Below are 26,821 nucleotides of genomic sequence, written 5' to 3'. Positions count from 1 at the left end.
ATGGCAATGAATTTTGCACCGTTGGATTGCTCTTGTCAAGGCGCTTCTTCTGAGCCGAAAAAAATTAACCTGGATTTTTCCGTTTTAGAGAAATTCGCAAAAAACCAAAAACTTGGCTCCCACAGCAAAAAATGGGTTCAATAGCCGGAACTTTTACTATGCCTGAATTCAACTCATCCTATAAAATAACTCACAGCAATTTGGTTCGAATCGGCGACAAAAAATTTTTGGAAAAAAACCATGTACCCCCCCTTCTATCTAATTTTCACCTCGGAAAATCATTTAAACGCCCATAGCTCCTTTATTAAGCAACATATGGCAATGAATTTTGCACCGTTGGATTGCTCTTGTCAAGGCGCTTCTTCTGAGCCGAAAAAAATTAACATGGATTTTTCCGTTTTAGAGAAATTCGCAAAAAACTAAAAAATCAATATTTTTGGCTCCCACAGCAAAAAATGTGTTCAATGGCCGGAACTTTTACTATACCTGAATTCAACTCATCCTATAAAATAACTCACAGCAATTTGGTTCGATTCGGCGACAAAAATTTTTTGGAAAAAACCATGTACCCCCCCCCTTCTATCTAATTTTCACTTCGGAAAATCATTTAAACGCCCATAGCTCCTTTATTAAGCAACATATGGCAATGAATTTTGCACCGTTGGATTGCTCTTGTCAAGGCGCTTCTTCTGAGCCGAAAAAAATTAACCTGGATTTTTCCGTTTTAGAGAAATTCGCAAAAAACCAAAAATTTGGCTCCCACAGCAAAAAATGGGTTCAATAGCCGGAACTTTTACTATGCCTGAATTCAACTCATCCTATAAAATAACTCACAGCAATTTGGTTCGAATCGGCGACAAAAAATTTTTGGAAAAAAACCATGTACCCCCCCTTCTATCTAATTTTCACCTCGGAAAATCATTTAAACGCCCATAGCTCCTTTATTAAGCCACATATGGCAATGAATTTTGCACCGTTGGATTGCTCTTGTCAAGGCGATTCTTCTGAGCCGAAAAAAAATTACCTGGATTTTTCCGTTTTAGAGAAATTCGCAAAAAAACAAAAAATCCATATTTTTGGCTCCCACAGCAAAAAATGGGTTCAATGGCCGGAACTTTTACTATGCCTGAATTCAACTCATCCTATAAAATAACTCACAGCAATTTGGTTCGAATCGGCGACAAAAAATTTTTGGAAAAAAACCATGTACCCCCCCCTTCTATCTAATTTTCACCGCGGAAAATCATTTAAACGCCCATAGCTCCCTTATTAAGCAACATATGGCAATGAATTTTGCACCGTTGGATTGCTCTTGTCAAGGCGCTTCTTCTGAGCCGAAAAAAATTAACCTGGATTTTTCCGTTTTAGAGAAATTCGCAAAAAACCAAAAACTTGGCTCCCACAGCAAAAAATGGGTTCAATAGCCGGAACTTTTACTATGCCTGAATTCAACTCATCCTATAAAATAACTCACAGCAATTTGGTTCGAATCGGCGACAAAAAATTTTTGGAAAAAAACCATGTACCCCCCCTTCTATCTAATTTTCACCTCGGAAAATCATTTAAACGCCCATAGCTCCTTTATTAAGCAACATATGGCAATGAATTTTGCACCGTTGGATTGCTCTTGTCAAGGCGCTTCTTCTGAGCCGAAAAAAATTAACATGGATTTTTCCGTTTTAGAGAAATTCGCAAAAAACCAAAAACTTGGCTCCCACAGCAAAAAATGGGTTCAATAGCCGGAACTTTTACTATGCCTGAATTCAACTCATCCTATAAAATAACTCACAGCAATTTGGTTCGAATCGGCGACAAAAAATTTTTGGAAAAAAACCATGTACCCCCCCTTCTATCTAATTTTCACCTCGGAAAATCATTTAAACGCCCATAGCTCCTTTATTAAGCAACATATGGCAATGAATTTTGCACCGTTGGATTGCTCTTGTCAAGGCGCTTCTTCTGAGCCGAAAAAAATTAACATGGATTTTTCCGTTTTAGAGAAATTCGCAAAAAACTAAAAAATCAATATTTTTGGCTCCCACAGCAAAAAATGTGTTCAATGGCCGGAACTTTTACTATACCTGAATTCAACTCATCCTATAAAATAACTCACAGCAATTTGGTTCGATTCGGCGACAAAAATTTTTTGGAAAAAACCATGTACCCCCCCCCTTCTATCTAATTTTCACTTCGGAAAATCATTTAAACGCCCATAGCTCCTTTATTAAGCAACATATGGCAATGAATTTTGCACCGTTGGATTGCTCTTGTCAAGGCGCTTCTTCTGAGCCGAAAAAAATTAACCTGGATTTTTCCGTTTTAGAGAAATTCGCAAAAAACCAAAAATTTGGCTCCCACAGCAAAAAATGGGTTCAATAGCCGGAACTTTTACTATGCCTGAATTCAACTCATCCTATAAAATAACTCACAGCAATTTGGTTCGAATCGGCGACAAAAAATTTTTGGAAAAAAACCATGTACCCCCCCTTCTATCTAATTTTCACCTCGGAAAATCATTTAAACGCCCATAGCTCCTTTATTAAGCCACATATGGCAATGAATTTTGCACCGTTGGATTGCTCTTGTCAAGGCGATTCTTCTGAGCCGAAAAAAAATTACCTGGATTTTTCCGTTTTAGAGAAATTCGCAAAAAAACAAAAAATCCATATTTTTGGCTCCCACAGCAAAAAATGGGTTCAATGGCCGGAACTTTTACTATGCCTGAATTCAACTCATCCTATAAAATAACTCACAGCAATTTGGTTCGAATCGGCGACAAAAAATTTTTGGAAAAAAACCATGTACCCCCCCCTTCTATCTAATTTTCACCGCGGAAAATCATTTAAACGCCCATAGCTCCCTTATTAAGCAACATATGGCAATGAATTTTGCACCGTTGGATTGCTCTTGTCAAGGCGCTTCTTCTGAGCCGAAAAAAATTAACCTGGATTTTTCCGTTTTAGAGAAATTCGCAAAAAACCAAAAACTTGGCTCCCACAGCAAAAAATGGGTTCAATAGCCGGAACTTTTACTATGCCTGAATTCAACTCATCCTATAAAATAACTCACAGCAATTTGGTTCGAATCGGCGACAAAAAATTTTTGGAAAAAAACCATGTACCCCCCCTTCTATCTAATTTTCACCTCGGAAAATCATTTAAACGCCCATAGCTCCTTTATTAAGCAACATATGGCAATGAATTTTGCACCGTTGGATTGCTCTTGTCAAGGCGCTTCTTCTGAGCCGAAAAAAATTAACATGGATTTTTCGGTTTTAGAGAAATTCGCAAAAAACTAAAAAATCCATATTTTTGGCTCCCACAGCAAAAAATGGGTTCAATGGCCGGAACTTTTACTATGCCTGAATTCAACTCATCCTATAAAATAACTCACAGCAATTTGGTTCGATTCGGCGACAAAAATTTTTTGGAAAAAACCATGTACCCCCCCCTTCTATCTAATTTTCACTTCGGAAAATCATTTAAACGCCCATAGCTCCTTTATTAAGCAACATATGGCAATGAATTTTGCACCGTTGGATTGCTCTTGTCAAGGCGATTCTTCTGAGCCGAAAAAAATTAACATGGATTTTTTCGTTTTAGAGAAATTCGCAAAAAACCAAAAATTTGGCTCCCACTGCAAAAAATGGGTTCAATAGCCGGAACTTTTACTATGCCTGAATTCAACTCATCCTATAAAATAACTCACAGCAATTTGGTTCGAATCGGCGACAAAAAATTTTTGGAAAAAAACCATGTACCCCCCCTTCTATCTAATTTTCACCTCGGAAAATCATTTAAACGCCCATAGCTCCTTTATTAAGCCACATATGGCAATGAATTTTGCACCGTTGGATTGCTCTTGTCAAGGCGATTCTTCTGAGCCGAAAAAAAATTACCTGGATTTTTCCGTTTTAGAGAAATTCGCAAAAAAACAAAAAATCCATATTTTTGGCTCCCACAGCAAAAAATGGGTTCAATGGCCGGAACTTTTACTATGCCTGAATTCAACTCATCCTATAAAATAACTCACAGCAATTTGGTTCGAATCGGCGACAAAAAATTTTTGGAAAAAAACCATGTACCCCCCCCTTCTATCTAATTTTCACCGCGGAAAATCATTTAAACGCCCATAGCTCCCTTATTAAGCAACATATGGCAATGAATTTTGCACCGTTGGATTGCTCTTGTCAAGGCGCTTCTTCTGAGCCGAAAAAAATTAACCTGGATTTTTCCGTTTTAGAGAAATTCGCAAAAAACCAAAAACTTGGCTCCCACAGCAAAAAATGGGTTCAATAGCCGGAACTTTTACTATGCCTGAATTCAACTCATCCTATAAAATAACTCACAGCAATTTGGTTCGAATCGGCGACAAAAAATTTTTGGAAAAAAACCATGTACCCCCCCTTCTATCTAATTTTCACCTCGGAAAATCATTTAAACGCCCATAGCTCCTTTATTAAGCAACATATGGCAATGAATTTTGCACCGTTGGATTGCTCTTGTCAAGGCGCTTCTTCTGAGCCGAAAAAAATTAACATGGATTTTTCCGTTTTAGAGAAATTCGCAAAAAACTAAAAAATCCATATTTTTGGCTCCCACAGCAAAAAATGGGTTCAATGGCCGGAACTTTTACTATGCCTGAATTCAACTCATCCTATAAAATAACTCACAGCAATTTGGTTCGATTCGGCGACAAAAATTTTTTGGAAAAAACCATGTACCCCCCCCTTCTATCTAATTTTCACTTCGGAAAATCATTTAAACGCCCATAGCTCCTTTATTAAGCAACATATGGCAATGAATTTTGCACCGTTGGATTGCTCTTGTCAAGGCGATTCTTCTGAGCCGAAAAAAATTAACATGGATTTTTTCGTTTTAGAGAAATTCGCAAAAAACCAAAAATTTGGCTCCCACAGCAAAAAATGGGTTCAATAGCCGGAACTTTTACTATGCCTGAATTCAACTCATCCTATAAAATAACTCACAGCAATTTGGTTCGAATCGGCGACAAAAAATTTTTGGAAAAAAACCATGTACCCCCCCTTCTATCTAATTTTCACCTCGGAAAATCATTTAAACGCCCATAGCTCCTTTATTAAGCAACATATGGCAATGAATTTTGCACCGTTGGATTGCTCTTGTCAAGGCGCTTCTTCTGAGCCGAAAAAAATTAACCTGGATTTTTCCGTTTTAGAGAAATTCGCAAAAAACCAAAAATTTGGCTCCCACTGCAAAAAATGGGTTCAATAGCCGGAACTTTTACTATGCCTGAATTCAACTCATCCTATAAAATAACTCACAGCAATTTGGTTCGAATCGGCGACAAAAAATTTTTGGAAAAAAACCATGTACCCCCCCTTCTATCTAATTTTCACCTCGGAAAATCATTTAAACGCCCATAGCTCCTTTATTAAGCCACATATGGCAATGAATTTTGCACCGTTGGATTGCTCTTGTCAAGGCGATTCTTCTGAGCCGAAAAAAAATTACCTGGATTTTTCCGTTTTAGAGAAATTCGCAAAAAAACAAAAAATCCATATTTTTGGCTCCCACAGCAAAAAATGGGTTCAATGGCCGGAACTTTTACTATGCCTGAATTCAACTCATCCTATAAAATAACTCACAGCAATTTGGTTCGAATCGGCGACAAAAAATTTTTGGAAAAAAACCATGTACCCCCCCCTTCTATCTAATTTTCACCGCGGAAAATCATTTAAACGCCCATAGCTCCCTTATTAAGCAACATATGGCAATGAATTTTGCACCGTTGGATTGCTCTTGTCAAGGCGCTTCTTCTGAGCCGAAAAAAATTAACCTGGATTTTTCCGTTTTAGAGAAATTCGCAAAAAACCAAAAATTTGGCTCCCACAGCAAAAAATGGGTTCAATAGCCGGAACTTTTACTATGCCTGAATTCAACTCATCCTATAAAATAACTCACAGCAATTTGGTTCGAATCGGCGACAAAAAATTTTTGGAAAAAAACCATGTACCCCCCCTTCTATCTAATTTTCACCTCGGAAAATCATTTAAACGCCCATAGCTCCTTTATTAAGCAACATATGGCAATGAATTTTGCACCGTTGGATTGCTCTTGTCAAGGCGCTTCTTCTGAGCCGAAAAAAAATTAACATGGATTTTTCCGTTTTAGAGAAATTCGCAAAAAACTAAAAAATCCATATTTTTGGCTCCCACAGCAAAAAATGGGTTCAATGGCCGGAACTTTTACTATGCCTGAATTCAACTCATCCTATAAAATAACTCACAGCAATTTGGTTCGATTCGGCGACAAAAATTTTTTGGAAAAAACCATGTACCCCCCCCCTTCTATCTAATTTTCACTTCGGAAAATCATTTAAACGCCCATAGCTCCTTTATTAAGCAACATATGGCAATGAATTTTGCACCGTTGGATTGCTCTTGTCAAGGCGCTTCTTCTGAGCCGAAAAAAATTAACCTGGATTTTTCCGTTTTAGAGAAATTCGCAAAAAACCAAAAATTTGGCTCCCACAGCAAAAAATGGGTTCAATAGCCGGAACTTTTACTATGCCTGAATTCAACTCATCCTATAAAATAACTCACAGCAATTTGGTTCGAATCGGCGACAAAAAATTTTTGGAAAAAAACCATGTACCCCCCCTTCTATCTAATTTTCACCTCGGAAAATCATTTAAACGCCCATAGCTCCTTTATTAAGCCACATATGGCAATGAATTTTGCACCGTTGGATTGCTCTTGTCAAGGCGATTCTTCTGAGCCGAAAAAAAATTACCTGGATTTTTCCGTTTTAGAGAAATTCGCAAAAAAACAAAAAATCCATATTTTTGGCTCCCACAGCAAAAAATGGGTTCAATGGCCGGAACTTTTACTATGCCTGAATTCAACTCATCCTATAAAATAACTCACAGCAATTTGGTTCGAATCGGCGACAAAAAATTTTTGGAAAAAAACCATGTACCCCCCCCTTCTATCTAACTTTCACCGCGGAAAATCATTTAAACGCCCATAGCTCCCTTATTAAGCAACATATGGCAATGAATTTTGCACCGTTGGATTGCTCTTGTCAAGGCGCTTCTTCTGAGCCGAAAAAAATTAACCTGGATTTTTCCGTTTTAGAGAAATTCGCAAAAAACCAAAAACTTGGCTCCCACAGCAAAAAATGGGTTCAATAGCCGGAACTTTTACTATGCCTGAATTCAACTCATCCTATAAAATAACTCACAGCAATTTGGTTCGAATCGGCGACAAAAAATTTTTGGAAAAAAACCATGTACCCCCCCTTCTATCTAATTTTCACCTCGGAAAATCATTTAAACGCCCATAGCTCCTTTATTAAGCAACATATGGCAATGAATTTTGCACCGTTGGATTGCTCTTGTCAAGGCGCTTCTTCTGAGCCGAAAAAAATTAACATGGATTTTTCCGTTTTAGAGAAATTCGCAAAAAACTAAAAAATCCATATTTTTGGCTCCCACAGCAAAAAATGGGTTCAATGGCCGGAACTTTTACTATGCCTGAATTCAACTCATCCTATAAAATAACTCACAGCAATTTGGTTCGATTCGGCGACAAAAATTTTTTGGAAAAAACCATGTACCCCCCCCTTCTATCTAATTTTCACTTCGGAAAATCATTTAAACGCCCATGTGGAAAAAATTTTACTGGGTACACTTTTTGGCCATAAAACTCTTCAACAACAAATACTACCGACGCATCCGCTTATTTGTGGTCATCCTCTACTCTTCTGTAGTCTGCGCACATATCTACTTCTGCATAACACTCTTCGACACAGCCTTCTTATTCCAATACGTTATCGGTAGTTTCGGCCTCATCGCGGTAAGTGCAATTTTTCTTCCCGTCATTTTATTACACCATCTCTTCCTGTCGGTTTTCTTCAACGCGTCTTTCTTTGTGACTGAAATAGCATTCACCACACTCGAAAACACGATTTACTTGTTTTTTTGGTCACCCTCCAGCACCACCAAAAATGTACAAGAATGCATAACGAGGGACTGCAAATACAGGTCGACCAGAACAGCTTGGCGAGTGACGCAGTGTACTGAAATCCCTCCCACTAGCGGAGCGCACTTGTCTGTTGGGTCTGGAAATGTTTAGATCGTGTACAAACGGGCGAAAATCAGCACTTCAAGCTTCAAGAGAACAGCATGTATGGGCTGTTTTGAGCAGATCTGCTTCGTTGAGTGTACCGTACCTACAACCATAGCCATATCCTTGTCTTACAGGGACTCGCTCGTTTCCTCTTGTACGCATCTCAGTCGCCAAGCTATTCTGGTCAAGGTGTACGTAGCGTTCATGGTGATCCTCAACACCTTCCTGGGTATCTTTGCTGGTATCGTGCTTGTCCCCGTCGGTGAAGCACTAAATCATCAGTTTGCAATATTCTTCTTTCGAAAGTATCTGCCACAGGTATATTACCTTCTCGACGTGATCTTTTTATTGTCGTTCGTTGTCGCTGGGCACGTCGTGGTCAACTGGGCAAATGTTATCGCGTACTACTCGTACCTCGCTACTGGTCAGGTGTACTTGAGCATAGAGATGGTCAAGCACTGGTCGGTCGGGTACGAGGATCAAGATGACGACTCGCTCTTCTACTCTATGGAGTACCAACGAGTCGTGAAAGAGAGGATAAGAAGTTCTATTATCAGACACATCGAACTTCTCAGGTGAAGTTGTTTTGAACGTCGCTGAAATGTGAAGATATTTTTGAAGGTGTTCGCAGGTTGTTTCGAATTGTTTCTGGAGCGGCCAGGCAACTTCTACCATTGCTGACTCTTGGAGGGATTTCAATGTGTCTCAGTGCAATCAGTTTTTTCTATTTTGTAACCATTCTATTTGATGCCATGATAACATGATCACAGTTTCTTCATTACAGGAGATATTTGACCTCCTCTACTGGCGCCATTTCCAATGTTTTGTTTGGGCCATTTCTTCACTCATCACAGGCACGTTAATTATACACTCTGGACAAGAACTAGAAGATCAGATATGTTTGCTTTTTATTTTCTCTTTCAGTGCAATCACGTCTAGTTTCAGACTGGGACCTTATTCCCTATGCTAAATGAGGTTCGTTGGATAACTTTCAACGAAAGCAACAAGCGATGTATTCTTCTTATGCTAACAATAGCCCAAATACCGCTAAGACTACAATTCAGCGATAGTCTGTCTGTCAATTATGAGCTAGGCATATCGGTAAGTAGTTAAATGATTAGTGAAATATTTATTATCGAATTATTTTCTCTTGCAGATAGTAAGAAATGTCTATTCGTTCGGCGCCATTTTGGCAAGAGTAACAGATTTTAGTATCTAAAGGCACGCTTATGTCTGAAAATTGTTAGGATTCACTAAATTTAAAAATGCTTCACAAACAAAGCTTTATCAAGAAGGTAGCTTCATTTTTAAAACTACATTTGCATTGGAAAAATCAATGTGTCAAGTATTTTGAAAACATGATATGTGGTTCTAAAACACGTGGTACCGAGGACTCATAATGTCATGTTTTACTGCACCTAATAGGATTGTTCTTTCTCTGGTTTGCGCTCTTCAAATAATGTCAATAAAAATGTGAAAGTTTTCCAATTTTGATTTTTTAACCTGTATTATGTGAATGCTTAGTAAATCGCAGTGGTGGAAAAAATTAGAACAGATTATTAGGAACGACAAATGTTTCAACAAATATTCTAATTTACAAGCTTTATTGCCAGCAAATTTTGCCCTGAAATGTCAAAGAAACGTCAATTTTAAAGCAATATTGTGCTGTTGTTAACCCAAAAAACAACTTTTCAATTTTAGCACAGTTTACGGGCGTTTCGGTAAAAATCATTAATTATTATTAAAAATTAATTAATTAATAATTGATTTTCGAGAGATAGGCAACCAATAAAACGACTGTGTATAGCAAGTATACTTATGTGTATAGTTTGGGTATTTTTTTACTCTAAATGTATTAAATTGTCATATTTGCAGCGCAATAAGACAAAGAAGGGGTCCTAAAATGTTACCCTGTGGGACACATCTGTTAATTACCTTAAAATTAGATTGACTCTCTCGAATAATTGTCTAATTTCTATTCATAATTAAGGATCCATTTGTGTACCCTTGTTTTCTGTTTTGCTTTGTAACATATTCGTAATTTTTAACAGAACCTATAAATATAATAGAGGATAATTTTTGTGCGTTTTCAGTGATCTAAATTTCACAAAATGATAATTCTATCTAAGTAGTTTGTTAAAAGCCTTGCATGCACTTTGACCAGTACAGAAGAAAATCTGATACATGACGACAATTATCAAGAGGCAGTCCAAATTCATTGAAAATTATTATCGACAGACATTGCGATTTTATACGGTAATCCCTTTCATTCTAACTTTTAACATACGCTTTTGATACTCAGGTAATCGATAGCGCCAATACAAACTTTCAATTTTTGCTACCATCACGCAAAACTGTTTTTGACTGTCAGCTTTGGAGTGATTGTTTTGTAAACATTTATTTACTGAAAAAATGACAATATTTTCTTTTCTTTTCTGGATATGTATTTTGTTTCTCATCGTAGCGACGCAATATACAGGGTATTTCACGTGTGATAATGAGCCCGGCGGAATTGAGGATGTAACCCACAATACATTTGCAACGCTAACGTGGATATTTTAAATATCGTATTGTTTTAAAATGAAATTATGAATCCATGATAGCTAAGCTTCCAATAATTGTCCAAATTTGTCACAACTGACATTTACAAAAAAATTAAAATACGACGATTAAATAATATATTCGAACGATGAGAAAAGAGACATGATCCTGATTTACGGCGAATGTAATATAAATGCCTCTGGCGTTCAATTCCGTCGGGCTCATTATCACTCGTGAAATATTCTGTATACTATTACTATCTTCTCACTTAATTTATTTACGTCATTTCCAGGTGGCAACAAAACACAATGATAATAATGAGTAATCTCATAATGCCATTTGTTCTGGGTGTAGTCATTCTGGCTGTAAGCTGCGTTTTCTCTTTTTTACAAGTATGTAAATAATAGATTGACAGTGATTGTTTTGCAATAACTTTAATACCGAGTGACTATAAATGATTGAAAATTATTTTGTTATGTTGGTAACACATTTGAAATTTTTAGTTGGCAACATCGTTGGCATGACACACGCAATTTTTAAAATTGAAACAAACGTCAAAAAAATCTAAATCGACAATGTACTTCGTGACTTAACCTAACCTAAATAGGAATGATTGACAGATGATGCACGAGAAGACTTGCACTACCAACTGCATCAGTGTTGCCAATCCACTATTTTCCTTCAATCATTTATAGTCACTCGGTATTTATAATCTATAGGATGTGATATGGTGGCCCAACTATATGATTTTCGTTCTTATTCTTATAAACACTTATTGTATGATTACTGGAGGACATATCTTAGAAGAAGAAGTAAATATCTCAAAAGGGCTAGAAATATTAATGAGGCATATTTTTTCAGTCAGAGAAGGTTTTTCAAGAGTTTACCACCTTGCAATGGTACACCTGAAATTTGAAGAATAACAAACTTTTTCTAACAATTCTTACTGCAACGACCAGACCTATTAATGTAAAATTTTCCGTAAACTTTGTGACCAACAATCGCATGTTACTTTTTGTAAGTAAAATGTTTCGTATTTATTATTATCATTTGAAGTTTGTTACAATTTTTTTGTTGTTTATAGATATGCAAGAGTGTGTATTCGGTCATTTCGGTTTTTCTCAACATTAAGTAAAATGGATTACATTTTATTGAACACATCATTAATTAACACAAAGATCACACGCACCAAAACAAACAACTATGTAAAAGAAGGTTTTTTATCTTTGATTAATTAGTTAACTAAAAAATAGTTCAGTGGATTTTGTTACAAAAACAAAACTAAGATTTCATTGAAGCAAATGCATACGAACTGGCCCTAACGAATTTTAAATGCAACCAGTAATACGTTATTCAGTGATAACTTGATACCTTTATTTACTTTATGTATTAGTGACAATCACTTGACAATTCTTTTTTGTTTAATTCTAGAATATTTTTGTTAATTAAATGTGCCCCAAGGACGAAAGGATCAGTTTCTTAAATAAAAAAAAAAAATTGTCGATTACTGCCACTTTTTAATTTTTATAATCGAAACTTATGTAAGGAATGTCCAAATCATACAAAAGTTTGAAAATATTCGTGTTTTTGGATCAAGTTATCAATGAAATACGTATTATTGGCTGCATTTAAATTTCGCCAGGGTCGGAAAGTTATGTGAATCGTAATGTGTTAACTGTGAGTGTCGTCATTATGGGTGCAACTAATCTGCTTTCTTTCTTGCACGATTAACAATTTTTTTGTTAATGTATATCACCCTTAACTATTTGGCACACATTTTAATTCTAATAGTTAATAACTATCAAATTGATAAAAATGTTATAACCTCAAAAACAAAGCCTACTTACAAGAGCTCGGCCCGTTGCCTGATCTGTGGCCTGCCCGACGTGTTGGGACAGTCCTGGATCCACAGATAAATTAACAGAATTCCGCCGGTTCTTCCCACTCACTAACAGATCACAACTGCCAATGGATTTTTTGAAGGAATTTCAACTGGCCCGGCCAGTACGTTAGCGAGCTTCGAGCTAGAGAGGCCTGCGGGAAAATCTGCAGTTCTGATCCGCTGATCTGGCCTGTCAAAAATTCCGCTCGTGTATGACCGGCTATTGTGTGATGTTCTACTGTACCTATTAGTATTTTTCTTTGAAAAAAATGTTTCTTCGGTTTCCGCTTTACAAATAATCAAAATAAAAATGTGAAAGTTTTCTAGTTTTTCTTTTCCAACCTGTATTACTAAATTGTGATGAGGATAAAAATTAGAACTATAGATTCCGTGGCCGTCACCCAGATCAATAATTAGGACAAATATTAGCAAGAACATTATTGACAACATTCTTGAAGCTACATCGTCATCAAGTGATGCTCCAGTTACCAATTCAAATCAAATTATCAAAGGAACCGTCGCTTCAACGACGTCTTTACTTCTCATCTGTCGCCACTTTACTACAGAAAAAAAAATACTTCTGAACAATTAACTTTTCCATATTTTGATTTCTAAAAATTAATAAGCTCGAAAAATACAGTTCATATTAAAAAGTAATTATTGTCTTGTAGCGTTTTTCCTCCGAATACATTTATTCTAATAGAATCATAAAATACCATTTAATGGAGAGATTAATTATTGAAGGGCGAGAATGGCTACAAACGATTCTTTAATGTGCGTAGGTATAAATATCTTCGTATCAGTCGAATATTCTTTTGTACGTTCGTTCGCCATATTCTCCCTCATTATTTTAATTTATTAATATGACAGATCCTTTGAAACGAAGCTACTCGTAGATCATTAGTTTCTTTCATCAGTTGTTCCAGGTAAGCTGTGTATTTAAGCTTGAAAGTTCTTTTCTTGTTGATGCCACAACACGAGTATAATTCGAATTAGAAAAATTAACACGTCTGTCACAAAGCTTTTCATAACCATTCGTCAAAATAGTCTGAGAGAATCAAAATAAATCATTCATATTTTACTTGTTTGGTGGTATGGGCGTGTTATTTTTAAATTAATAAAAAATATAAAATTTTCAAAATAAATCGGTTTAGTCCAATGAAAAATAATGCTCTATTATTCAACAAGGTTTATAAACGCCTTATTGGTCATAAGTTTGATTAAGCGCAAGCGTAGCGAGTATTTAAAAAAAGGTGTGACCAAAAAGTTTATAAACGAGTTGAATCCTAAACTTTTTCTACTTGGCGTCTGTATGAAAGCTATTAGAGAACCCTTTTGGGTGCTGTAATAGAAATTGGCGTTTTGAAACAAACTAGTGCAATTTACTTTTTCAAGGTTAGCGTTCCATTAACCTATTTGATTGATTCGATTTATTTCAGAATTGGATGAATAAATAATAGCAGAATGATCAATTACTTTGAAATTAAACCATTGGAAGGTAACTTTATTGTCCGACTTATATTTACTCTTTCACAGTGCAAAGATAATTCGTTTATTGTTTTTGACGTAAAAGCACCAAAGATGAATACACTTTATAACAACGTTGATTTTTTTTGAACAAACATTAATCAGTGAGAGCAAAATAAATTAAATGGAGAAGTTGATTAAATAGTTTGACCGTTGTGAGTCTGTTGGAGGTGTTGGATTGTATCATGGGCTGTGACCTTGAAAATATCTACGCGAAGGGGGAGCGATAACCAATGAAAATAGAAAACGTCGACTACTTTAGAGCCCACGAGAAAATCCAAAACCTCTGATACAGTTACCACACTTTCTAAAAATGAACCATTCTATTTTTTAAAATTGAAAAACACTAATCTTTTCCTTTTAGAGGATTTTATGTACTGGGTGCACCTCTTGACGATAAAATTATTCAACAATCAACACTACCGACGCATCAGATTCTTTGTCCTCCTTTTCCACTCTTCTATCATCTGCGTGCAGATCTACATGTACATAACAGTCTTCGACGCAGATTTCTTTTTCCAGTACATCATCACTTTCCTCAGTTTACTCGCGTCAGTAATACTCTCCAGTGTGTCACTTTCTTCAAGTGTCCTTTCCAGGCAGTCATGTTCAACGCGTCTTACTTTATCTCCGAGGAAACTTTCAACGACCTCGAGAACACGATTTATTCCCATTTCTGGTCACCATCTACGGCTACCCAACGAGCAAGAGAAGACATAAAGAGGGACACCAGATACGTGACGGTCCTGGTCCTGCTCAACACTTTCCTGGGTATTTTTGCCGGGATCGTTCTTATTCCCGTCGGTAAATCAGTGGACCACCAATTTGGGATGTTTCTCTTTCGGACGTACCTGCCAAAACTGCATTACCTGCTCGATGTCATCTACTCTTTGTCGTTCGCTATTATTGGACATACCATGGTGAATTGGGCAAATGTGGTTGCTTACTATTCTTGCCTGGCCAAGAGCCAGGTCAAATTGGGTACGGAGCGTGCCAAGTACTTGTCTGCCGAATACGAAGATCAAGATGAAGATTCTCTTTACTACTCGGAGGAGTACCAACAAGTCATGAAGGAGAGGATCCGATTTACCATCATCAGACACATCGAGCTTCTAGGGTGAGCTCGTTCTACAAAGATTACGATATTTCTACAAATTCTTTTAGGTTGTTTAGAATAGTTTCTGTTTCGGCCACCAAACTTCTTCCATTGCTCAGTCTGGGAGGAATCACGATGTGTCTTAGTGCCATGAGTTTTGCGTATCTTGTGGTAAGCGTTCTACTATTAAAAAAATTAATCTCTCATTGATGCTTTCAAGGAATATGATTTGCCCTACTGGCGCTTTTTCCAAGATTTTATCTGGGCCATTTCTGCACTAGTTACCGGAATATTAATTGTCCAGTCGGGACAAGAACTCGAGGATTTAGTAAGTTGTAGACTTTTTGTTTGAAAACTTTACTTTAGGTGTTGTTTTAGACTGGCGACATGTACGCCACGTTAAATGACGTTCGTTGGGTAACTTTCAACCAAAGCAACAAAAAATTGGTGCTGGTTATCTTAACAATGTCTCAAATACCTTGCAGATTACAATTCACCGACACTCTCTCCGTTAATTACGAGCTAGGGATCAGGGTAAATGAATCTGTTGAACAATGATTGTTACCAAAATATTTTCTCTTCCAGATGGCAAGAAACATATATTCCTTTGCCGCCATCTTGGCAAGAGTGAAAAATTTTGAAATCTAGAAACACGCTTATGTGGAATAGCTTTTGCATGTCTTGAAAGTTTAGAAACGTCACAAACACACAGTTCTATCTAGGAGACAATGAAATTATCGCTATAGTCGATTATGATTGGAAGAAATTCCTTGCACCATTTTTCAACACAAAGTTTTGAAAAGCACGCCTAGTTGAGACAAAATAAAAAGGAAATTCATGGAATCAGTGGAAAAAACGATGACAAGATTTTTCTTTCATTTAGAAAGCGGAAAGGCAATACAGGGTGTATAGATATTTTAACCACGAGCTAGTGGCTTCATGTACATAGAACTCGAAAAAAAAATTTTTTTGAGCTACAATTTTTTTAATTGCTTTTAGTCTTCTACGTTATCAAACAACCTCGTAGGTAAAATTTCGGCACATTTTAAAAATACACCCTGTATATCATATTTTATAAAACGCACACCAATGCGGTTTCCTTGTTTTAAAGCATATTTCCTATAGATTACTTCGCATTGGCATACATTTTATAAAACATGATATACAGGGTGTATTTTTAAAATGTGCCCAAAATTTTACCTACGAGGTTGTAGGACAACGTAGAAAACTAAAAGACATTGAGTTTTTTAAATATTTTTTCTACATAAAGCCAATAGCTTGTGGTTAAAATTTCTGTACAACTTTCAAAAACACCCTGTATATTTCATATGGAGAAAAGTGGATATCTACATAACAGAGTTTTCAAAATTGAAATCTTCCAACTACTTCTTTACCATTAGCCTATTAAAGGTAATTTCGCTCAGGTATTTTTCTAGAGCACAAGCTGGACACAAGATCTCAGTAATAATAGGAAGAAGCAGAAGAATTGAACTGGATCATGATGATAAAGAATGTTGTCGTCGTTCCCAAAATCCCTAGCACCGTCGATCTGTCGATGTGGAAAAACCTTGCCGCAGAAAATTTGGGAAAATTATCCTTAAGAAGATCCGTGAACCAATACAGATCTCGTTTCTCTTCACTCGTCAGATTGCCCAAATTCCACCTGAGTCTACATGACACCTCCAAAAGATCTTCCGCTTCTTTGACCACATCATCACAGAGGTAGATCAAGTAGACGGTGCTAGCCTTGAACCAGACAACATCAAATTTGGTTCAATCTAAACACAAATCACTTACTAAATTGAAAACAATCATCATTATGTCAGATATGATGTACTTCATGACGAACATCTCATCTAGGTTAGTAATTGCTATGAAGGTGTAGTCTAGATAGTTGAGCAAGTGCAAAATCGTAAACGTCAGAATCAGAGTTATGGGCCAACCAAAAATACCATTAAAGATATTCACCGTGTCCTTGAGGACCTCGGCAAAATATTTAATCCTTCGCAGTACCATCGAAACATGCTGCGTATTAGACTTGACCATCAGGGATCTCAGCTGTTGGCCCAAACTGCGATACGCTTCTGCTATCATCTTCAGAATGACATAAAGACACAGCTTTTGTAGATATTTGGTATAAATGAGCGCCATACTACACGAAAACTCCCTAAAATACCGAACTCCTTGGATTTCGTAAAAGGAGAATGTGGTAACGCCCATGGTGATAAAATAAATCCCTTGGGCCATCAGAAAACTCGTGAAGTACTTCATTTTCCTACTGTTGTAAATGATTTTTAAATTCTTCATCAGTTTCGACCACTGGTCTCTCTTTCGAAACGTCACATCTATCACACCAGTCACGTAGATGCTCAATAGAGTAATGTCCGTTAAAAGACACACAATCATTTTGATGTGGATGTAATAAGTGTAGAAATTTTTGTTTGATATGCAAATTATCATCCAAATTGTGGCCATTGATGACAACATGATTGCGAAGATTTTTTGACATTGGGTGACGGGTTTTACGTTGGACGTCGATGGAAAGAGCGCGAAACATTTTCCCACGTTGCAAATGACTTGCAGTCGTTGGAGAGACATTTCTACCAAGCTGGAAACCGTATTGATTGATTACACCAAGTAGAGCACAGTTTAATTAGAGAAAATGGTTGTACCCACGTGAAATAAATTAAATGGAATTAATACTATGTTTATTTTTTGACGGACATTTTACCATTAGGTAGACATCACCCGCTCATCTACCTTGAAGAGTTTAGTAAACTCCTGTCTAGTAATACAACTAAATGAACCCGATCAATAGGTAGAATTAGAATTCTGTCTTAAACTCTCTATCTTAATTCATATTGATATACAGAGTGCCTATATATGAATGTGGGGTCCTAGTGGGCGTTGAAAGTTTGCCAACTCTTGCTCCAGAAATCGAATGTTAGTTTAATCTACGATATTTTCCCATCAGAACAAATTGGTTTTACTGGTTGCCTAGCTTGACAAAATAGGTGCTTTACAAGGAAAATGAAATCTATTGTTTACTATTTGTTTACACTTAGACTAACAAAAAACAACTTCGCCCAGGATCTAACTAATGCACACGCTGAACACCAGATCTCAGTAATAATAGGAAGAAGCAGAAGAATTGAACTGGATCATGATGATAAAGAATGTTGTCGTCGTTCCCAAAATTCGTAGCACCGTCGATCTGTCGATGTGGAAAAACCTTGCCGCCGAAAGTTTGGGGAAATTATCCAGAAGAAAATCCGTGAACCAATAGAGATCTCGTTTCTCTTCACTCGTCAGATTGGCCAAATTCCATCTGAGTCTACACGAGACCTCCAGAAGATCTTCCGCCTCTTTGACCACATCATCACAGAGGAAGATCAAGTAGACGGTGCTAACCTTGAACAAAACAATGGTCCAGTTTGGTGTAACAAGTTGTACAAATCACTTACAAAATCAAAAACAAGATTCATGATGTCTGCTATGATGCACTTCACGATGAACATCTCATCTAGATTAGAGATTGTTATGAAGAGGTAGTCCAGATAGTTGAGCAAGTGCAAAAATGTGAACGTCAGAATCAGAGTGATAGTCCAACCAAACAACCCATTAAAAATATTCACCGTGTCCTTGAGAACCTCCACAAAATATTTCATCCTTCGCAGCACGACTAAAATACGTCGGGTGTTGGACTTGACCATCAACGATCTCAACTGTTGAGACAAACAGTGGTACTTGTCTGCTATCATCTTAAGAATGACGTAAAGAACCAACTTTAGTAGACACTTGGCATACGTGATTGTCATGGTACACGCAAACTCTCTAAAATACCTAACACCTTGGAGTTCGTACCAGGAGAATGTGGTGAAACCCATCACTACAAGATAGATCCCATTTCCCACGAGAAAAGTGGTGCAGTAGTGCATTCTGCGAACACTGTTGTCGTACAAGTGAATTATTTTTAAATTCTTCATCAGTCTAGACCAGTGGTTTCTCTTTCGGAACGTCACATCTACCACACCATTTAAATAAATGCTCAGCAAAGCGATGTCTGTTAGAAGACATACAATCATTTTAATGTGGATGTGTACAGTGTAGAAACTTTTGTAAGATATGCAATTAAACATCCAAATTGTGAGCGTTGATAAGATTAGCATTGCGTAGATTTTCTGCAAACGGGTGGTGGGTTTCACTTCGACGGTCGAGGGACTGAGTGCAAAAAATTGTCCCACATTGAAAAGGATTTGCATTTGTTGGAGACACATTTCAACCAAGTTGAAAAGCGTATTGATTAATTATACCAAGTAAAACGTAGTTTAATAATAGCCCACATTAGCTAAATTAAATACAAATAACAATGTATTTATTCTCTAGCAGACCTTTTACCATAGAGGTATCATTCATGGACCCACCTTGAAGAATTTACTAATTTCCTATGTAACACAGCAACTAAATCAATCAGATCTATCGATCGAAATACCAAATGTAAAAAGTTCTGTGATGAAGTCTTCACTTCACTCCCTTTTGGAGTTTGATAAAATTTTGGACAAAACACTTTCTAAATTTTGTTGCAATAACACTGGTATCCAGTCAGATCCCTGAGAAAACCCCTTTGCTCTAAAATGAATTTAAGTTGCTTCTGAACTGGACCATCACAATCATCATGTTTATCACAGCCCACAGCATCTGGAGTAGAGTCAACCTGTTGACTGGAAAAAATCTCGCCGCCGTAATTTTTGGCATATGCTTGCACAGCAAATCGCTCAAGTCCTCCAAGTCTTCTTTGGTCTCGTGACAAGAACAACACCATTCCAGCTTGTAACACAAATTGACAATTTTCAAAGCCTCGCCCTCCAGCGAGTCACACTTGAAAATCAATATCGCGGTACTGAAGAAAGTCTGACCAGCGTACATAAAGTCGCAAACCATGAGTCCCACCACTTTGCTGTTAGTCCCAAACTTGAAAGTCTTCAAGTACGCGTAATCTATGTGATTCAGAAGAATGAAGCTCGTGTAGGCGACTATCAAGGTCACAGGCCAACCGAAGATGTCGTTGAAGGTATCGACACTGTCGTTTAAGAGATGCACCATATACGCAACTTTGTCCAAAGTGTTTTTTGAAAATGGCCGCGTGGAGAGGAGAGTGTTGATTTGCTTGTACTTCAAGAGCAGCAGGTCCACTATTTCCCAAAGGAGTAGACCGTAGATCACCAGACAGTACGTTTGGAAAAACACCACGAAGATGTTTGTGAAGAAGGTCAACCCGATGACGTGTAACCAGAAGTAACCTTGGTAGACCCACATGAACACAACAACAGCGTTGTACAACAGGAAGCTTGTATAGTACGGCATTTTCCTTGGGGAAACCTTGGAAGAGGTTAGATTGTTCAACAGCCTCGTCCATTTGGTCCTCTTGTTGTAGATCATGTTAACCATTGAGATCCAATTGGTCGCCAACAAACTCATATCTGCCAAGAGGTTCACGATCATTTTGAAGGGAATGTGATTGAGGTAGAAACCTCTCCAAACCAGACAAGCTACGGAAAATAACGTGAGAGAAATGATCACCAACGACGAGTACAGCTTCTCGTTGAAAGAAGGTTTAGCATCGGAGGACCATGGTGTCAATGCCAAAAATTTTGACACTGTTACTATCAGCTGCAAACGCTTGAAACTCATCGTGATGTACGTTCGCGTGCACATATTCTACTACATTACCTAATTTGGTGCACGTAATGGGTATGATAACGGATCAACAAGCACTCTTTGTTATTGGGGTATTATCTGATTGAATGAGGTCTAGAAATTGAACAGCAGCAATTTACGAAATTTTTCGCTACTCGACCTTTTGGTCAAACTGTTCCAATGAAAATAATAGGATAGTGTCGCAAAAACAGTTCTACGAATCTTAGCCACCACCATGAACTTCGAACTGCACCAAAATGATGAAAAACGTCGTCGTTGTCCACAAAATGCTAAGAATGGTCGATTTGTTGACGTCAAAAAATCTAGCAGCGCTAAAATTTGGTCGCAGTTCGGTGAAAAAACTGGTCATGTGATTGATCATCTCCTGGTCTTCCGATTTTCTAAGTTGCCATCGCAGCTCTTTTGACAACTGCATGCATTCTTCAACTCTACACAAAATCGAGTCGCACATCCAGATCACACCCACTGGTGCACCCTACAATTGTTGTTACAACCAAACGCAACAACTTCAAGCCAGGCTTACCAACGTCATGAAAAACAAATTGAAATTTGTCAGGATGATCCCATAAAGCGAACTCCTGTTCTGTTGATTTATCATCAAATTGTTGTCCAAATACTTGAGGAGCACGATACAAGTGTGCAAAATCACCAACGCGAAGGGCCATCCGAAGATATCGTTAAAGATATCCACCGTATCTTTCAGCAAGCACGCGCTTTCCTTTGTTCTCTTCACGAAGGCACACAAGCACCTCCTGGAAGGTCTTCTAGATTTGAAATCCTCGACAGATTGGATGAGCAACTTGTACTTCAGATGAATCTGATTGAGTATCTCCCAGAGCAACACGTTGTAAAGAGCTTTGGTGTACATGAGCATTACTGGTAAAATCAACACAATTACAAATTTGAGTCCAGACATGTTGACAAAGAGGAAGTGGTTAGCAAGAAAAACACTGACAAAAACGTGGGTGATGATGAACCAGACGAGCGGCATCTTGCTGGATTTTAAATTGTTTCTTTCGGTTTTCAAATTGTCGACGAGCTTGCTCCATTGCTGTGATTTGCCAAAAGTCGCGTTGATCACTGCGGTACAGTTGAAAACGTAGATGTTGATGTCGGAAAGATAAGCCACCACGAGCTTCATGTGAAAGAAATTCTTGTAGAAATTTTTATAAACCAAAGACTGCATTATGGCCAAGCCGATGGACGTTATCAACAACAGAGCGTAGAATTTCTGATAGAACTTGATATTTATTTTGGCATTTGGTGGAGTTATTGCCAAAAATCCTCCTACCATGAAGATCAGTTTCAATACTTTTAGTGTCATTTCACAAATGGGACTGTTGCCAACAATAACAAAACCGTACCATCATTGATCATTAGTAATGATTTCGATCAATTCATTTCTGATAAGACTAGCCAATTCACTAATTAATTTGTTTCATCGATTAAACAAAACATGGGCCAGGAGAGCATGAGACAGCCTTGGAGCACACCAGCAAGACACTGGAAACAGTTTTGGCATCATTCTGTTGGCCATGGTAGCATTGCCAAAAATTTTGACACGCTCATTATCAACTGGGTCTTGTCAGAATATCATTATGTATCACTTTGCTTGTTTTGAAAAATAAAACACATTCATTTAAATCTCTTCCTTTATTCATTTTTGCAAGAGGAAATAGTACTTAGTTCATTTGTTTCAATTTGGAGTAGGGTGAAATTGAACCATGACTATCAACAGGTTCACCACACACGCCACTATACCCAGAACGGTAGACCTGGTGATGTTAAAAAACTGTGCAGCGGAAAATCTGGGAAAATGGCGAACCAGAAAAACCGTAAACGTCTGAACACTGTTTCCGTCGGGACCATCAAAATGCATCATCATCTTGCGCGACACGCTCAACATTTTGTCGGCCTCTTTGACGACAGAATCACAGAAAAGAATAAAGATCGTGGCTAAAGAAAATATCACGAAGGCAATAGTTATTTCAACTGCGACACCTTTCAAGGACTGGTTGTTGTCCGGTCTGAGGGACAAGTCGTAGGAGTGGTCCAAACAAGAGATGATTTGCAGAACGGCGAAGAGGATGTTGAGAGTGACGGGCCAGCCAAAAATATCGTTAAATAAGTCGACGCTTTCCTTCACAAGGAAAACTCTACATTCGATCATCACCCAAGACGGCTTGATGTTGACTTGGTTGGAAGGTACTAAAAGTACTGACACCGCGTGGTTCAAGTACTTGTATTCCGCTCGGAAAACATTGATAATTTCCCACAGAAAAATGTTGTAGATTATGAGAGAATACAGCTGCAGAAGCGCCGCACCATACTGTTCGTACAGGAACCATACGAAAACACCTTGGTGCCAAGTACCGATTACATAAATCAGTACCACTACAACAAAAAGATTAATCGCAATGAAACACACCAGTGGTATTTTGTTGAGAGTCAGTTTCTTGTTTGTATTGAAGGTGTCAATGTTTTTGAGCAAACACTCCCATTGTTTGGTTTTGCAAAAGGGTACACTCAATACTGTTGTGCTGCTAAATAGGAACAAGATCAGGTCGCCTAAGAGGCTCGCCACGACTCTGAAGCTAGTATATTTGAAGTAAAATTTTTTGTTGATGAGAGCCTGTACGGTAGAGTAAGCGATGAAGGAAATGATTAGGAACGGATATGTTTTAACAAAAATTGGAATTTTTAGGGGGGCGAAGGATGGTGGGGTTATCGATAAGACGTGACCCAATTTAAGTAACGATCTGAGCAAAGCAAAGGACATTTTAAAGATTTGTGTTTGGATCAACAATGAGCAGAAATGGATGAATATTTTGGTTTGAAGGTAATAATACGTCGATCGATGAGGAGTTGATTGATTGTTTCTGTTTAATTATCTAAGCTGAATTAATATAAAAATGACAAAAATATCACAATGTAGATGGTAATCAAAATATTGATTATGGTTAATTTAGTTCCTACCAACCAATCGAAGTTTCGGATTCTTGTGTTAATCGCGCATTATAACTTAATTAGAATTAAATAATTAATTATCTTTATCTAAGCTGGCCCCTAGTGTTTGCTAGTGATGTAAAAAAATTAAGTAAAGACAGAAGAATTAAAAAAGGGCTGCGAAAATAAAAATGAAGGAAAAAATGATTGGAGAAAATGGACATGAAATATCTTGCGATTGCAACGGAACATGCTTTATTATTAATTAATGATGAAGTAAAAACCACTGTAATGAAATTTGAAACTATTCCAGATAGAACATGTAAAATAAGATTGCAAGAAAATATTGAAAAGTTACTTTTCTAGGCACCCTTAATGAAAAAGGTAATTTTACGTACTCGTAAGCGGACGAAAAGTAACTCTTTTTCGGACGCACATTTTCGGACATACTTTTTCGGACGCTAAAGTTAATTTTGCCCGAAAAAGTGTAGTATCGTTTATTTCTGGTGCTATTTGGTGCATAATAAGAAAATAAACGTTCACATAATCGATGGCAACAACGTGATGATGAAGAAATGTCTAATACAACAGTGAAATTCATGAATAATAATGTCCAATATGCTGCCGGACATCGCAGATGATAATCGCAAAATTGTTCTATCATAATAAATTATGTAAATAAGTAATTGTATTGCAAATGGTAATTTTCTCGTTTTGTTGGCAAGCTGATAAAATATGCTATTAAAAAATTGTTAATATGTATTAATAAATTTATCTATTTGAAAAAAGTAGATACAAAATAAATTTGTAATGTTTCCAATGATGTTTTTTTACTTGGTAGTTCGTGCGGATGCCTAAAAAATTTAATGTGCACCTCTGCCAAAAAGGGCCTTGTGGTCCTCGCCTGTTTTTAAGCCTCGGCTGCGCCTCGGCTAGAAAACCCAGACTCGGACGAAAAAGATGCACTTTTTGGCCTTGATACACAAATAACTATAGTTAACGTCCACGCACCCATAGAGACTTGCGTATTTTCAAAATGCGATAAAAAGGACTGAAGAGAAACTACAGACGACACAGTTCAACCGTGACACCGCGCACCGTGACAATGACAATTATTAGTTAAAACACATTATTTTATTTATTTATTTTAAAACACATTCTAATACTAATGTACCTAAGTAGGTATTTTAAATAGGAGAAAGTTTAATAAAACATGAAATATGTATGTGCCCATTTTTTAGTTAACAACCTCCGCTCGGAAACTAATCCAAATGGAGTAGTCTGTGTATCATTGAACGTATGTTTATTCTAAATTTTACTGTATGCGACTTTTACAAGGATGGACAGGACAGAATAAAGACCCTTGAAAATCTGTGAAGTTAAACAAAATGAAAACTGACGAGAAAATGTTCCAAAATATGACTCACAAACATCAGTAGTTGCAAGTTAATGATGAAACCTTCAGAAAATTTCAGATAGATTGGATTGGCAGCATTCATCATAATCAGAAGCAATTTCTTTCTGTTTCTGATGTTCCAATTGTACCAATTCGTTGTCACTAATTTTAGTAACATATTTTCCGACTGCAAAAATTATTTTACATCAGGTTGTGAACAGTGCCTTAGTTTTTACCTCGTCCTCTAAAGATTGTCCAGCTGCAATTAGACTTATCATGGTCGACAACGTACCAACGGCTATCGTAATTGAACGCCATAAAATCACCTCCTAGAATGTACAAAATTGCAATTTTTGTTTGGTCAGATTGATCAATCAGTAATCAATCAGTAACACAATAAATGTAATTGTTTGTAGAGAGAACCTATCTTGAGAGTTGTGTCAATACCTAATCTAATTGAGTGGTAAACGTTGCAATTATTAAAGAAAAAATGGGAAAATTAATAGTTAGAAAAGAATAGAAAATATAAACATCGTGTATTGAGATATCAAATAATAAATTATGAATCCAAAAAATAAGTAGATGGAGTCAAAATAAAATGAGAAGATGTTGGCTTCATAATAATTCAGTAGAAGGGTAACTTACTTGCAAAAATGAAAGTGCAATGCTTATCCCGATAACGATACCAAAATTGGTAAATGGTATTATAAGATTACTCATCAGCATCAAAGTGTTATTTTTCCATCTGCAGAAAAAAATGTAAGAATTACTAACTATAAAGATTATCATTTTAAGAAAGTAGCAAAAACAATCTAATTTTCATGATGATGTTAAAATAAATATTAGAATTAAAGTAGACAAGTGTAATTTTAATTATGTTATCAATAACGTGGACCCTTAAAAAATATTAAATACTTTGATAATAGTACCGTGAGATCGAAAACAAAAAAAAATAGAGTAGGCTGTAACCAAAAATTTCAGTTGGCAATTCGTTAAGAATTCAATTATCAGATGTCAGTCTTAAAAATTAGGTTAGTGATTTTGAGAACGTTAAAATCTTGATTTTCATAAAGTAGTGAATTATGTGTGACCTGTCGCTTGTAAGAATTTCCTCAGCTAGTGCAATAAAACAATGAAATTTAAAACTCCCGCGCCTTTATTCAACGGTCAGCACGCAGCTTGTTTATAAATCGATCCAACGATCAATATTCAGAGAGGTTATATTGTGGGGGCTCTTATTGTCAAGGGGTTTAATTTCATGCACAACAGACACACGATAGGGAAAAAAGTGCAAATTTTTTTTAAGGATAAGCTGAACTGTACCAAATGATAGGTTAGTTTCTTGGGTTAATCTCCGGATGGATTTATTTGGGGTCTCTGCAATTCTTTGTTCAACTTCTTCAATATTTTCAGCTGTTCTTTTTGTCGCTCGTCCACTGCCTTTTTTTTGAAATTTTTCAAAAACTCAAGGTGTCGAATAGGACCATTCGCCGTTCCCAAGTCTTTCTCCATTTCTCAAGTAACACTGCACAATAACATTTTTTTGCTATACAATTGTAATGACATTTGAATTAAATTTTTACGTGTTACCAACTGAAGCGTATT

General features: G+C 36.9%; 5 protein-coding genes and 1 long non-coding RNA gene across 6 annotated transcripts; all 6 read right to left on the bottom strand.

Moving 5' to 3' along the window:
• Positions 1–16,614: 16,614 nt before the first annotated feature.
• On the bottom strand, positions 16,615–17,562 carry LOC138129447 (uncharacterized). Its single transcript, XM_069045743.1, has 2 exons — positions 16,954–17,562; positions 16,615–16,902 (listed from the first exon to the last, which is right to left on the bottom strand). Exons 1-2 carry the CDS (start codon positions 17,560–17,562, stop codon positions 16,615–16,617), a joined length of 897 nt encoding a protein of 298 aa, XP_068901844.1.
• Positions 17,563–18,279: 717 nt separating this feature from the next.
• LOC138129446 (uncharacterized) lies at positions 18,280–18,917 on the bottom strand. Its single transcript, XM_069045742.1, has 2 exons — positions 18,621–18,917; positions 18,280–18,567 (listed from the first exon to the last, which is right to left on the bottom strand). Exons 1-2 carry the CDS (start codon positions 18,915–18,917, stop codon positions 18,280–18,282), a joined length of 585 nt encoding a protein of 194 aa, XP_068901843.1.
• Positions 18,918–19,785: 868 nt separating this feature from the next.
• On the bottom strand, positions 19,786–20,847 carry LOC138129445 (uncharacterized). Its single transcript, XM_069045741.1, has one exon. The coding sequence runs from the start codon at positions 20,845–20,847 to the stop codon at positions 19,786–19,788; it is 1,062 nt and encodes a 353-aa protein (XP_068901842.1).
• Positions 20,848–21,076: 229 nt separating this feature from the next.
• On the bottom strand, positions 21,077–22,198 carry LOC138129444 (uncharacterized). The gene is made up of 2 exons (XM_069045740.1): positions 21,398–22,198; positions 21,077–21,349 (listed from the first exon to the last, which is right to left on the bottom strand). Exons 1-2 carry the CDS (start codon positions 22,196–22,198, stop codon positions 21,077–21,079), a joined length of 1,074 nt encoding a protein of 357 aa, XP_068901841.1.
• A 372-nt stretch (positions 22,199–22,570) lies between these two features.
• On the bottom strand, positions 22,571–24,835 carry LOC138129443 (uncharacterized). The gene is made up of 2 exons (XM_069045739.1): positions 24,832–24,835; positions 22,571–23,268 (listed from the first exon to the last, which is right to left on the bottom strand). The coding sequence occupies exons 1-2, from the start codon at positions 24,833–24,835 to the stop codon at positions 22,571–22,573; spliced, it is 702 nt and encodes a 233-aa protein (XP_068901840.1).
• A 418-nt stretch (positions 24,836–25,253) lies between these two features.
• On the bottom strand, positions 25,254–25,959 carry LOC138128074 (uncharacterized). Its single transcript, XR_011158522.1, has 3 exons — positions 25,862–25,959; positions 25,453–25,545; positions 25,254–25,403 (listed from the first exon to the last, which is right to left on the bottom strand). It is a non-coding gene; the product is annotated as an uncharacterized lncRNA (long non-coding RNA).
• Between the last annotated feature and the right edge of the window lie 862 nt (positions 25,960–26,821).

Source organism: Tenebrio molitor, chromosome 4 (assembly GCF_963966145.1).
Source record: "Tenebrio molitor chromosome 4, icTenMoli1.1, whole genome shotgun sequence".
Classification (NCBI taxonomy): domain Eukaryota; kingdom Metazoa; phylum Arthropoda; class Insecta; order Coleoptera; family Tenebrionidae; genus Tenebrio; species Tenebrio molitor.
Note: the sequence above shows the minus strand (reverse complement) of the source record. Positions and strands in the feature narration are given on the sequence as shown.

Coding starts and splice junctions, on each gene's coding strand:
- LOC138129447 (XM_069045743.1), bottom strand. CDS start 17,562: ATGATTGTGTGTCTTTTAACGGACATTACTCTATTGAGCATCTACGTG. Junction 16,903..16,953: donor TGATGATTGTTTTCAATTTA/GTAAGTGATTTG, acceptor GTCTGGTTCAAG/GCTAGCACCGTCTACTTGAT.
- LOC138129446 (XM_069045742.1), bottom strand. CDS start 18,917: ATGATAGCAGACAAGTACCACTGTTTGTCTCAACAGTTGAGATCGTTG. Junction 18,568..18,620: donor TGAATCTTGTTTTTGATTTT/GTAAGTGATTTG, acceptor GTTTTGTTCAAG/GTTAGCACCGTCTACTTGAT.
- LOC138129445 (XM_069045741.1), bottom strand. CDS start 20,847: ATGAGTTTCAAGCGTTTGCAGCTGATAGTAACAGTGTCAAAATTTTTG.
- LOC138129444 (XM_069045740.1), bottom strand. CDS start 22,198: ATGACACTAAAAGTATTGAAACTGATCTTCATGGTAGGAGGATTTTTG. Junction 21,350..21,397: donor ATTTGTTTTTCATGACGTTG/GTAAGCCTGGCT, acceptor CAACAATTGTAG/GGTGCACCAGTGGGTGTGAT.